Source organism: Aythya marila (genome assembly GCF_965140915.1).
Source record: "Aythya marila genome assembly, chromosome: 3".
NCBI classification, from domain to species: domain Eukaryota; kingdom Metazoa; phylum Chordata; class Aves; order Anseriformes; family Anatidae; genus Aythya; species Aythya marila.
The window spans coordinates 81,507,274-81,521,283 of NC_139044.1; the positions used below are offsets into that span (position 1 = coordinate 81,507,274).

Genomic DNA, 14,010 nt, shown 5'->3' on the forward strand with positions numbered 1-14,010 from the left:
ACTAGCGGCTGCAGTGGAAAATGATTAGGGAAATTGGTTTGGAAAATTAATCACCTTTCTTTACATGTCCATGATCCATTCATCTGATGTGGCTGGGACAGGACTGTTTTGCAGCCTGGTCATTGAGATCCCTTTCCTTCTCTTTGCAGTCAGCTGCAGACACAAATGTGATGAGCCCTATCGGAAAGAGGTGGCAGGCTGTCAGTGTGACAGTGGGTGCAAAGAGCGTCAAGACTGCTGCTGGGATTATGAAGATGCCTGTGTGGAGCCAAGTATGGTCTTGAGCAGTCCGTGCTCATTGGTTTCCATTCTGTTCTGTTTTATTGCATAGTACTAATTGGAAAAAGATCAGTTCTTGTATTTACACTGATATACAGAAGGCCCTCTTGCCATGCTGAGAAAAGGTTTTGGGCTTTGCTATGCCATATATTGACTTGGGGAGGGAGGAAGCCAGTGGTGTTGAGTTTCAGGTTGTTAGAGTGCCTAGCATGAAACCTTTCCACCTCTTTCTCAAATTATATCCTCATCTTTTTTCTTATGAAGAGACATGCTTTTTAGGCAAAAATATTAATTGAAGCAATTTTTATGGACTTCATGTATAGCACAGTGCAATGCAGCAGTGCACAGCACAGCAGCACAGAACAGCCAACTCTTTTGAAGATAACCAGAGCATTTGTAGTGCACGTTTCCTGGTCCAGATGAAGTTATGGACGAGTGTGAATGAAATGACAGGTTTTCTTTGACTAGGGGTCTGAAACAATGCCTGTGCACCAGAACTTTTTGTCCTTTTGAAAATTAATGGGAGTTCCTGTAAAGTATATCGTTGACCTTATGTAGGCTTGGGGATTACTTGTGAATTAATGGAATCAGAGGATTGCAATGTTCTTCCTGGAAATTTATTTCCGCTTTGAGTCCAGATTCTTCTCCAGTTAGTCCCTATGCTGTCTTGGCAGCAGTTCAGTTTTTCTTCATCCTTATCACTTTCTGCCTGCTTTTGCCCTTAGTTGCCCTTAGACCCTTAGATCCCTTAGATCTTTTCCTATCTGCTGGGAATTAAGCACAAGAGAAAGAAAAAAAAAAAAAAAAAAAAAAAAAGATCTCTTGCCTTCTTTCATATTAATTAATTAATTTATTTATGAAGGGTGGAAGGCATTGAACAAGATGACTTTGGTAACATCATTCTAAAATGAATTATTCTATGATTTGATGTTACCATTCAACGGCAGCAACATGTTATGTGTTTCTATGCGTTAAATGTGTTGAATTTTCCTCTTACATGAAACTTTTAAAGTAAATCAAGTAGGACATATAAATACTTGTTTAACAAAAGCTTTATAGTAATCTTTTTCTTACATTTTTCAGCCCGATCTTGGAGATGCACTAATTTCCGTTGTGGTGAGAAAAGGCTACCTGGAAGTTACTGTTCTTGTTCTGATGACTGTTTGCAGAATAAAGACTGCTGTGTAAATTACAACAGCATTTGCAAAGGTAAATCAGAAGTCAGAAGGATTTTATGTAAATGTTCCTGTGAAATAAATGTTTGCTCAAACATTAGAAATATAAAGGTCGATACATTTGTTTCTCAAGGTTAGATTCTTATAGTTACATCTTGGAAGATGAAGATGTTTTGAGGTGAAGCTTTTGGTGTTTTTGACTAGGAAGAAGAAGATTTCTGGAGAGAAGTGTGAGAACTGTCATTCATAAGAAAGAGTGTTCTGAATACTGCAGCAGTATCCCGAATGTGGTTTTTGTGTTTGTGTTTTTTTTTTGTTTGTTTTTTCTAAAAAATAGTTGGAGACATGGTTCCAGCTTCAAATTCCATGGAATCTGAAGTACTTATAGTAGTAGTAATGAGCCCTAATTAAAACTTTCCCTTTCTTTTTAATAGAAATTAATTTATAGAATGAGTTTCGTATGTTTTACTTATTTTGAATGTTGTTCATACTTAATTGTTTTATACAGACTCTGTCTAAACATAACATCATTAGTAAAATCAGATTACAGATATGATATCTGAAGAGTATACTGGTGACTTAAAACATGTTATCTGTTATTAGAACTCCTGTATTTTGTGAGGTGGCTGAGATTGAAGTCAAGTTCTGCAATATTATATTTGTCACCTAAATGCAAATGGAAGCTAAAAACAGTCAAGAGTTTGGCTAGATGCTAATTTGTTTGAGCAGAGAGTACTGACCTAATTAAGATCAGTGTACATCCCCACCTCTGGCTGCTTATTAGGATAGGAGTTTTCTGTGGTAAGCCAAGAACTCTAACAGCCACTGCTTCTTCTCTTTTCTTTCTTTCTTTTTTTCCTTCCTTTCATGATTTTCTTACTTCTTCTTTTATTTCCCTTATTTCTTCCAAAGGGATGGGCAGATCATTATCATAAATGAGTGAATGTGAAATGTGAAGCAGGTGTAGGTTCAAGGGAGAACAGAAAGACCTGGAAGTCAGAAGCTGTGGCCAACAAGGGAAGACTGAAGGAGTTTGGATTCTTTACGGGTGGGGGGGGGGGGGGAATTAAAACAAAAGCTAAAGGAAGTCCTGGCAGCCATCACTAAGTGTATAAGTGGAATTTGCAGAAAAAGAAGGAAGTATTCCAGTGTGGATCCTGGATACAGTTAAATGTTACTCATTTAGAGCCAGATAAAAATTAGGCTAAGCTTTCATAGTCATTTCTCCTCCATTGTATTTACTTGTTTGGGTAGTATGTGTGTTCTGTTTTTAGCTTACAGCTGTAAGCATTAGTCCTTTCAGTGTCTAAAGGCCTAATAGCTTGTGCAAAATAATATATAAAGCTATTTTTAGACCTACTTTTATATAATTCTGTATTGAAACAAAAAGTCTCAGAAAGAGCTCTAAAAAGGTCAACCAAGACTTCTTTGTTGTACAATTTGTTGTTTGTATTACTTTGTGATGCTAACTCAGTATTTTATTTTGTCATTTTAGGTGAAACACCTTGGGTAGAAGAACCATGTACACCACTTGAAACTCCTCAGTGTCCAGCTGGGTAGGATAAAGTTTTCCCTTCCCTTCCCTTCCCTTCCCTTCCCTTCCCTTCCCTTCCCTTCCCTTCCCTTCCCTTCCCTTCCCTTCCCTTCCCTTCCCTTCCCTTCCCTTCCCTTCCCTTCCCTTCCCTTCCCTTCCCTTCCCTTCCCTTCCCTTCCCTTCCCTTCCCTTCCCTTCCCTTCCCTTCCCTTCCCTTCCCTTCCCTTCCCTTCCCTTCCCTTCCCTTCCCTTCCCTTCCCTTCCCTTTCCATGCTTCACTCAGCCACAGTAGGTCTTTAAGAGATTTTTATAATTACTGAGAATAAGATGCCTGCCTAAAGAATATATTTTCTATAGAAATAGATTATGGCTAGCAACATTTTGTTTTTCTAGAGCGTATGTAATTTTGTTGCACATCCATTTATCATTTACAGCTCAGAGCAGAGTACAGGAGTTCAAATCCAGATTACAAGTCAGTTTCCAAATACCTGGAAAAATTGTTAGAGTTAATTTATGTACCACAAATTGTTCATAGTCCATTTTATGTTATTAGTACAGTATCTCTGATAATTCAATCTTGACGTTCTATGAGCTTATGCAGGCTACGATAACTTGGAATTTATGATGGCAATTCTTTATCTGAAAGATTTATTCATTTATTTATTTTTACTCAAAGAACATATGAGAAGAAAGGTTAATTAAAAAAGAAGATATGAAAGTAGTGCTATGTCTGCAATATCTGGAACATGGAAATTCTGATGACCACCTGTAGTTATTTTATAAAGATATTTTATATCTACAGGCAGAAGTTATAGGTATAGGATAGGCAGAAACGTAGTTTAAAAGTTGTTCTCAAGATAAAATGAATTATTTTTCGGCTCAGTCTCAGTATCTGTCAGGTTATTATTATGATATCTACTTTACTGCCGAATTATACTTAATTATAACAATTATACCTTTAGTAGTGCAGCCTCTTTCTAAAGTTCATGGGTTCCTGCATGGACCTCCAAGCATAGGTACAAAGATACGTACTTCTTAGGTTAACAAATAACTTATGGAGTTCACAGATATTCATAGGCTAGAATTTAGACATTAGTGGAGGAAGAAGGCTTCTTTAAATGCTGTAAACAACACAGCTATATAAAGCTCCATTTTGTTTCAAACTTCAATCAGGAAGCTATTTTATGCAAAATGTTTGTATACAAACTCTTGATGACAGTGTACTTTAGTGTTTTGGAAAGACTATGGTGAATGAGAAACAAACTGGGAGAGTTTGTTTTATTTTTTGTGATATTGTGTGATATGAATATATAACTTTATTTTTATAGTCATCACTCAAAGTATTACTCCAAAAAATTCTTCAGTCACATGTTAGTAACTGCATTTAATCAATAGTAGTTCTTTTCAAATGTTTTCCAGGTTTATGTATTGAACCATTTCTACAAATTACAAATAATTGGTTCTATTTTTATTTATTTTAGATATCACATATAATGAGACTTATTTCAAATTACATTTTTCATTCAATTGTAAGCTTTATTTTTTCTAAGGAAACAGTGAAATACATAATGATGGTTAACAAAAAGACCGAATTGCAAAACTAGATAACTTGATCCCACTGATTTTTTCTTTGTGTTACAAGTAAAATGCTGTAGCGCTAGCATTTTATCTCCTAATGCATTTTTTTTTCTTCATCAGTCCTTTTAGATTGGTTAAAAAAAAACATGTCTAATAACTTGGAAGGTTTTTTTCACATGTAGCACTTCCCAATTAGAACATTTACAACAATAATCTAAACACTGTTCTACAGATCAATTTCAATTTGCACACATGTTATCATACCTTCCATATAAATACATATCTGAGGCTTTTGATCCTTGTTCGCTTACTTTAAATCTTACCTATGGCATGATAGCAGCTGCATTCTTTTCTTAGCTTTGTGTGCAGTGTGTCAGTGGACTTGAGGTAAGAAAGCTTTCTTTACCTCAATGAGAGAGCTAACTTGAAAGATAAAATCCACAGAGAACCTGTACTGCCCACTGATGTCTTCACAAAGCAAATGTGGTAAGGTAAACAGCACAAACCTGGCAGTGCAGAGAGATTACTCTTTCCAGCCCAGAGGCCAACTGATCTTAGCTGCCTGCTGGGTGATTGCTGTACTTTTACAGTCTTGTGCAGGTGCCCTGAAAGATTTTTAAGGTGTGTAAAGAGAGAAGAGACAGAATTCAACACTACTATGTCCAGAAGTGCTTTGGCTGTTCTGTACTCTGGGCTTGAATTTGGATGATAGTCTGTAGATTTATATTTGTGATTAAAAGATGAAAAAGAACCAAACAATTTATTTTCATGGGTTGTATATATAATGAGTAGCTTGTATTTTATGTCTCCAGTGGTTTCTTTTTCATGAGTATTGTGTGTTTGTACTTGAGCTATTTGTTCATTTCTCACTGTGACTTTAATTCTTGGAATCATGTGGGAGTTCTGGATACTGTTTTTAGAAATAGAATTTGTTTTGTTGTTAAAGACTTTAACAAGTCAATAACTCTTCAAACTCCTTAATGATCAAGAAGTTGTATTTTCCTACAGGTTTGATGTGCCACCACTTATTCTTTTTTCAATGGATGGTTTTAGAGCAGAATACTTGCAAACTTGGGGTTCGTTGCTGCCAAATATTGAAAAACTCAGTAAGTTACCACAAGTGCTTTGACTGTTTTCTTTAAAAATTTGCATGCAACCTCTGTACTTAGTCCTTTTTGCTGCTACATTGTTCACATGTTGCTCAACAATACGAAGATCCCAAATCAGGTCTCCCTTATCAGTTGTATACTTATATTATTCCATATTCTGCATTAATTCTTGTATTTGAGTGCACAGCAAACAAGACTCTTTTTTAAGAAGGCCATTAATATTGGCCTGCAGTGTTTTATTAAATAACTAGTTTGAAATGTACATTCAAATACAGTTTAAGGCTGAAAAATAGTTCCAGCAAAGGATTTCATACATTTTCTGTACTCCAGTAAAAATTCTATTAGGTAACGAGATCTTAATTAAAGTATAATACTAAAAAAAATGCATTAGGTTATTGGAAAGTATCCCTCAAAGGTGCACTTTTCCAAGTCAGATATTTTAACATATTAAAAAGGAGCTGAATATTTAAGAGAATGACAGTGAATATTCTTATCTTAGACTTAAATATAATGTAATTTACATGTTGGTATAAATTAACGTATTGATGTAATTGCAGTAAGGTTCAAGCAACTGTTTCTAGGTATTTCTTTAGCTTGTGCTGTAGAGGGCTCTGAAAATTGAAAACCATTAGTGCACACTTTGTATTCAAATTTCCTGAATATTTTAGGAAACTCTCAAGATGCTTTGTACCTGGACAAAATCTCTGTGAATTTATTCATTTCTTCTCAGCAGTAATAGTCTAAATTGACAGTGTTTGTGTCTGTTCTGAATATATTATGTTCTGCTTACTGAATAGTAAACAATCTTGTTTGTGGATTACAAAGGATATCCAGGGGCCTGAACTAAAAACAATGTGCAAATGACTTCTTGTGCAAATATTTTATTCTTTGCTGTCTTTCTGACAATGGAAGGAATTTGAATCAGTGAAGAAATCATGCATGAAGAAGTCAGTGTTCAATTCCAGTCTTTTGAAAGAGGTGAAAAGGAAATGCCAATTTGACTTAAGGCATGAAAACCATGCTAGGTGTATGTTTCCAAGAAATCCCTGTAAACAAGATCAGTTCTAATTCAATACCTGTGGTCAGCTTTAATATTTACTTATACACACTCATGCTTATATTTCTCAGTAATCTACTGTGGGTAAGAAAGGGAATTTCCTTTCTTTGCAAAAGGAAGACTTTAAAGCTGATTTGTACCATAAAATATTTTCCTCTCTAGGACTCCATTAACCTAGCATTTTCAATACAGCTAATCAAGCAAGTTGGTACAGAATATATATTATGAAAGTAACTCCTTTACTGTTCAAGACAAATCTGTAAAAAAATTCTTCTGATTTTCTCATTTGTCAATTATTCAGTCCCTCTTTAAACATTCTTTATAAGCCTTTTTTTTTCTGAACAACACTAGAACAGTTTTGTTGAGTACCAGGCTTTCAATTGGTTAGCTGAACTTGTTCAGTTAAAAAATTATAGTATTTAATGGAAATGCTTTATATCAACTAATAAATTGTGCTTCTGTGTGAATCAAATAATCAGCTGACTACAGATTAATACAGAGTTGTTTTTCCACATGACATATTAAAAATGGCATTAAGGCATCTTAGAGTCTTCACAGCTTTTATTTTGTGGATAAATAAGTTGAATTGCAGTGCATTTAGCTATTACATATGTTCAGCTGTGGTAAGTGCCTTTGAAAATTAATTGCTGAAATGTGGCACAATGGTTGGAGAGAAAGAATCAGAGTCGTCTGCATTGGAAAAGACCCATAAGCTCATCAATTCTAATGATCACCTTATGTCCATCACTGCCAAGTCCACTACTAAACCATTTCCCTAAGCTCCACATCCACTCGTCTCTTAAATACCACCATGGATGGCAGCTCCACCACTTCTCCAAGCAGCCTAATACAATGCCAGTCTTTCCGTGAAGAAATTCTTTCTAAAATTTAATCTAAACCTCCCCAACACAACCTGAGTATGTTTCCTTGCGTCCTATCACTTGTCACCTAAGAAAAGAGAATGACACCCATCTTGCTACAAACTCCTGTGCCTTAAAGTTTTCATTCTTGAAGCATGTCCAGCCTTCCTAGGCACTTGGGATGAGATTCAGTCCAGAGCAGGGCACCTATATTTAGATATGTTCTTGGAGATGTCTATATATAAGATATCTACATGTCCATTGTAGTAAGTGCATTTATGGTTAATACAGTCTGTGCAGTATGGTGCAAGTGCCTAGAGAGCATGTCAGTTCAGCCTACAGAGGGTGCCACAGGACTGGGTGGGTTTCAGCGTCTAGGTCAGGGCACAGGTCTCCCATTGATCTTACATCAAAACTGCTGGCTTCTTGTGTATGTCTTGGATATCTGAGGGTATCTAAAATAGCATTGGACTCCAGTGCTGTTGCAAATGAGTCTTTCTGTTCACCAGACAGCTCTGCAGATTGTCCTGCCTGAGCTGACCTGAGACTTCAGTCTGGTTACATAAATATGTATGTCCAGTACCAGGGTGATTTGAAGTATGAGAGACATCTACTTAGGTTGGCAGACCAGATGCAGGAGCAGCACATGGAGACTGGGCAGAATCATTAAAGATGCCTCAAATGACCTCAAGCATATAGGGTTCAGGCAGCTGAATTGATTGTCCTGTGTTCGATGGCAATCGAGTGTAGGCCTAGCTCACAAGGAAACACCAGAATGTTTGTGTCTTATTTTTGGGTCAAATTTCCTGTCTAATACAATAGCAACTGGACAACTGAGCAGCTGACTGTGGTGATGTTTTTTTGTTTTGTTTGTTTGTTTGTTTGTTTTGTTTGTTTGTTTTTGCTTGTTTGTTTGTTTTTTCTTTTAAGACTTAGTTTTCAATTAAAAAAAAAAAAAGGAAGGAAACATATTAATTCTGTAATCTGTTGCAGAAACGTGTGGCACACATTCAAAATACATGAGAGCTGCTTACCCTACAAAAACTTTTCCAAACCACTATACTATTGTCACAGTAAGTGAGAATTTGTTATTTATACTTTTCTTTATCTATATGACACAGAAAAGATTTTGTGGTACCAAGGAATTAACTAATCTTTTTGTGGAACATAGGAACTTAGGCTATAGAAGTGATATATAAAGAGACATGCTGAGATAGTACATGCAGCATTGTAGAAGGAAAGAGGCATACCTACGTGTTTATGTAGGTATGTCATCTGATTCTGGCCTATGAACCTGTTATTCCTGATCTTTGTCAGTCTAATTGGATAGGGGTGAATAGGGGTGAGGGCGCTGCCGTTTGATGAGTGTCTGTGTTAGGATGGGTTTGGCAGCTGATACGTAACCATGTGACATATCTGATACTTAATCTATAGCATATCAGCTTTTAATGGGGTTGTGGAGAAAACAGAGAAACTGAAAGAGAACTTGCAAGGCACGTTGAATTTACTGGAAGTAATCTGATGAACTATGTGAGATAGGAAATGTATTCTGTTTCTGTGATAAAACAGCCATAAAATAATTGCAATACTTGCAACATAGTTTAGGTTTCATTTGATTTTAAGATTTATAGTTTTATGTTTGTTTGTTTTCATTTTGCAGGGATTGTATCCAGAATCTCATGGTATTATTGATAACAACATTTATGATGTAGACTTGAACAAACACTTCTCACTTTCAGGGACTGAAAAATTCCAGCCTGAGTGGTGGAAGGGACAGCCGGTAGGTTTACCTTCCATTCATAGTGTTCCTCTATGTCTAAGGGATCATGTGTCATATTATAAAACAAAACAAAAAGAGAATAAAATGCAAAGTTGTGTGATGTACTTGCAGTACATACTAAATGTCCTTTAGGGTTCATATTATAGGCTGCCTACAAAACAGTTTTCTTTCTGAAGGTAAAAGAACTCTTAAAATGTTGACTCAGAGACTTTAAGAATTCTCTTAATGGGACAGTTTCTGAAAAATCCTTAAATATTTTGGTTGTTATCGGAATGGTATTCTTGCCACAGGAAACCTTAGTAAATTTTTGATAGGGTTTTATTTTGTAGGTTGTATTTGCTTGTTTGGTTGGTTAGTTAGTTTTTGACAATTAGCTAAACAATGAAATTTGCAAATCTATTTCCAAAGTATATCCATTTAAAAATACACTTATAAAGTCCAGGCATATAAAAACAAGGAATAGGATAGCAAGAAACTTCATTTCCATCTAAATGAATGCTTCTGTGTAAAATGTGGCTCATTTCATCAAGAAAACCTACCTCTTGATTGTATCTGTGGTTATAGCTAATATTATAAATTTACTAGAAATACCAAGTAGTACAAAAATAGAAAAAAATTATTTACATGTGTAGTATATGCTTAATGTATATGTTTAACATACATATATATTTAATTATATACACACATACAGATTACATATTTATATATATATGTGTGTAGTCGTGTTTATAGTATACCCAAGTATACAAATTTTGGTGCTGTTGTTTTCTGAAGGATTCAGTAGGGACCACAACTGCACTCTTTAGAATGAAGAGAAATATACCCTGTAATAATAAAATTATATAACTAGAAACCATATCTTCCATCTTTATGATTCCACTGGATCCACATATCCATTCTGCAGGATATGTCATTGGGAAAAAGGACACACTACCTGTTGGCAGCTATGGAAATACCTGTATGATTTTTTTTTCCTGAGAATTCCCAAGAAACTGCAGCATACTCACTCCCATGCTACCAATGTTTCTTCAGAATGTGTACACAGAAAACAAACTTCAAATCTGATACATTTGTTAGGCAACATGATGATTTGTTAGATACATGATGTATGAAGGAAGAAAGAAATGTATACCTGCAGCCCATATTTCTGATCCAATCATGTATTTTGATTCTGGTGATCTGAGGCCCTCCAGTTGTGTAAATGCAATAAAATAATTTGTTTATATCTTTATCCATAGATGTGGCTGACAGCAATGTACCAAGGTTTGAAAGCAGGAACATTCTTTTGGCCAGGCTCTGATGTTCCCATTAATGGTACATACCCGGACTTGTACAATATATACAACAAGTAAGTTTTTATAAGGCTTGTGGAAAATGCCCCTAAATTACTCCAAAAATACAAATTGTCATATAAAAGTTGAAGGAATTAAATACCTAAATAACTTAATTTAATAATTACAATTTTAAACAACAGTCTGAGTGGCAAGTGCCATATCACATAGTCCTGTGTTTGCCATGGAACTGCCATTAATAGTTAAAAATTTCAAATCCATTTAGGTGATTCACAATAAGAAAGACAAAAAGTACTGTATGTTCTCCTCTCCTAGATGGTTTTGAAAGTTTCAGCCAAGTGCAAACCACCAATTTCCCACTGAGAAGGCATCCCGTAAATAGTAGCCACCTACAAGCTATACCAAAGACTACCATAGTTTCACACATAAAGTCTAAAATCTACACATAATGACTAACTCTTTGAAAGTACTTGTACTTGATAATAAGTTTTCACATAACCTATGCCTTAACTAACTTGGAAACACTGGCAAAAGGTTATAGAAGGCAGGAACTAACTGAAGAAAGGACACTGCATAGGGAAGCTACTGAAGGAAGATGACCTTTAGACTGAGTAATTTTTCATCTTTTGGAAGGCATTGGTATTAGCAATTATTTTTTTTTTTTATTTTTATTTTTTGTGATTTCAGTAAATCTCTCATGGTTCTGTACATTTACAAAGCTATTCTAAAGTTAGTATATAATTGTAAGGCTGTATTGATAACAAATTACTTATTACTGGTATCTTACTAAGATATGTCATTCTTGAAATACAATACATTGACTTTATTATGTTACTAGAGTAATATAGTAACATAGTAACTAGGTGGACTCTTTCTCTGTACTTATATTCCTTGGAATTGGGAGGGCAAATCAGAAAGGGCTTGTTGACATATCTTTCTGTTTGTTTCAGTTCAGTTGCATATGAAGAGAGAATTTCAGGAATACTGAAATGGCTTGATTATAACAAATCTGAAAGGTAAGATCCTAGTGGTTTGTAAGAGTACAGCTTGGAATGGTTGTAATACTTTGCAGATGAACTTTCTATTAGTGTTTCTGAAACATGGAATCTCCCATGTTTTGCCATCTCAGATGAGAATTTGCTGAACATGACCTTGTAGTATAAGTATAGTTAATGATTTTCAACATAAGATTGTGGATGCAATGTACCTGAATGGAATGTACTGTTTTTTAAGTTTTCCTTTATTGTTTTGTTTTATGCCCTAGGTGAAACATGTAACATTCAGTTTCTAGGCTGAGTGTAGGATTTTGTAGGAAAGGTCTTACACAAGAAAGGTTAAATATCTGAAAGTAATTGCAGACAGTAATTCAGAATGAAAAGCAGATGTCTGTACTGGTTGTGGTAGTGTGGATATTACTATGTTTGCATGTATCAGAGAATGACAAAGTAGAAGACTTTTACATCTTCTAAATGACACAAGATTCTGAATACTGTAGTGATCTAGGACTGTAACTTGGCAGTTAGATGCCCAATAGATTTGTATCTGTTGCAGTTGTTTAAATGAAATAATGACAGATTAAGTATCATTTGTGTGTGTTTTTAAATAGAATTTTAGATTACCATGCTGATCTTTGTAACATGCAAACAAGTGAAATCTTTTATATGATGATTTGTTACCAAAGTCCTCATATTTGCAGTTAGGAGACACTTTCTAGAGCCTCACCACTTGAGCAGGATAAGGTCATTTTAGTGGTAGTTTCATTTTTATCTCAAGGAACAGCTTGCTTTGTTCTCTAAGATCCTGAGGTTTTACTGAGTGATTTCTTTAAAGACACTGGATACTGTTTCTTAAAATGTAATTCCAAATAAAATAGTCCATGTTGATTAATTACAAAAGTCAGAGGAAGGTAGATGATTATAGTTACTGTTTTTGCTTTTTCTTTTTTTCTTAAGGTTAGAGGAAATTACTTAAAATTATATTTGTATTTCCTTTTGTTTCAAATGAGGTTTTGTTTTTTCAATGCTGTCTCCAAATTTTCATAATATTTCCTTTTTATTTATTTGTAACTTGAGGCCTGATTTCTACACTTTGTATGTTGAAGAACCAGATTCTTCTGGCCATTCATTTGGACCAGTTAGTGCTGGCGTAAGTAGTTTTTGTGTTTTTCCTAGACTAAATATCACTAAAAATGGTGCCGTACTATAAACTTATCTGATTTATAAACTTGGAAAGTATACTAGATCAAAAATTACCATGACTGTTTTCTGAGTTTTCATTAAGTTAGGCTCTTGCTTGTGGCTGAGCCCTTAGTTATGATCAGCAGTGTGTGTGAGCCAAAAGAGCCGTAATACAAATGGACTGGCAGAAAATCATTTCTGTTCATAGTGTTACAAATAGTATTAAGCTTAAAGTTGAGTGCATTTAGACGAAACTTCAATTTTATTGACAAGTGATATTTGGAAGCATGTGGCCTAGGAAATTCTCAGAATTGTCTCTTATATATTCATTAACTCTACTTCAGTGTTTGTTAATTTGTATTATTTCCTTTTTATCTGCATGCATAAAAAATGTTCAATCTTTAAGGAGAGACCCAACACATCAGGCTTATCATATCAGCTCCTTCCTAGATTGGTCTTGTGTAATAGCTTTGAAAATGATCTTCCACAGAAGGCTTTCTTGTAGTGGACAAGAACAGAAAAACTGTTCTTTGTAGGACAGTTTTAGGCTCCCTGACTGGAAAGTGAATTCCATTTCTCTTTGTGCACAAAGGGCTTAAAACCCCTTTACTGTATGCATAATTGTATATTTGTGCATTGTCCTTGCATGCAAGATTGTTGAGAGAGTGCAGGTAGGGGAACAAGTAGGGTGCAATTCCTCAGACTCAGTAAAGCGTTGTCCTTTCTGTTTGCTCTTTGAAGGAGACAGTAAGTCAGCTATGCCATTTAGGGAAGAGCCATTCTTTGTGAAGATCTGCAGGGTGGGTTGTGATGGATTTCTCCCATATTACTTCAGTGGTGGTGTGGTTCTCCAAACTGCTCCAGCATGGGTCCCCCACGGGTGGGCAGCAGCTGCCCCCGGACCCCCTGCTCCTGTGTGGGCTCCTCTCCACTGGCTGCAGCTCCAGCCCAGGGCCTGCTCCTGTGGGGGCTCTCCATGGGCTGCAGCCTCCTCCAGGCCACATCCACCTGCTCCACTGGGGTCTCCTCCATGGGCTGCAGCGTGGAGATCTGCTCCATGTGGGACCCATGGGCTGCAGGGGGACAGCCTCCCCCTGGTGTCCCCTGGGGGACAACAGGGGCCTCGCCATGGGCCACAGGGAAACTGCTGCTGTGGTACCTGGAGCACC

General features: G+C 36.0%; 1 protein-coding gene across 2 annotated transcripts in view; it reads left to right on the forward strand.

Annotated features, from left to right (window-relative positions):
- ENPP3 (ectonucleotide pyrophosphatase/phosphodiesterase 3) overlaps positions 1–14,010 on the forward strand; it is a 45,312-nt gene that overhangs the window by 7,161 nt on the left and 24,141 nt on the right. For both annotated transcript variants that reach the window (XM_082756128.1, XM_082756129.1), the window contains 9 exons: positions 150–272; positions 1,363–1,488; positions 2,950–3,010; positions 5,575–5,672; positions 8,586–8,665; positions 9,253–9,372; positions 10,611–10,720; positions 11,615–11,680; positions 12,737–12,809. In XM_082756128.1, coding sequence (XP_082612254.1) covers positions 150–272; positions 1,363–1,488; positions 2,950–3,010; positions 5,575–5,672; positions 8,586–8,665; positions 9,253–9,372; positions 10,611–10,720; positions 11,615–11,680; positions 12,737–12,809 — 857 coding nt within the window. The remainder of the gene's footprint in view (positions 1–149; positions 273–1,362; positions 1,489–2,949; positions 3,011–5,574; positions 5,673–8,585; positions 8,666–9,252; positions 9,373–10,610; positions 10,721–11,614; positions 11,681–12,736; positions 12,810–14,010) is intronic.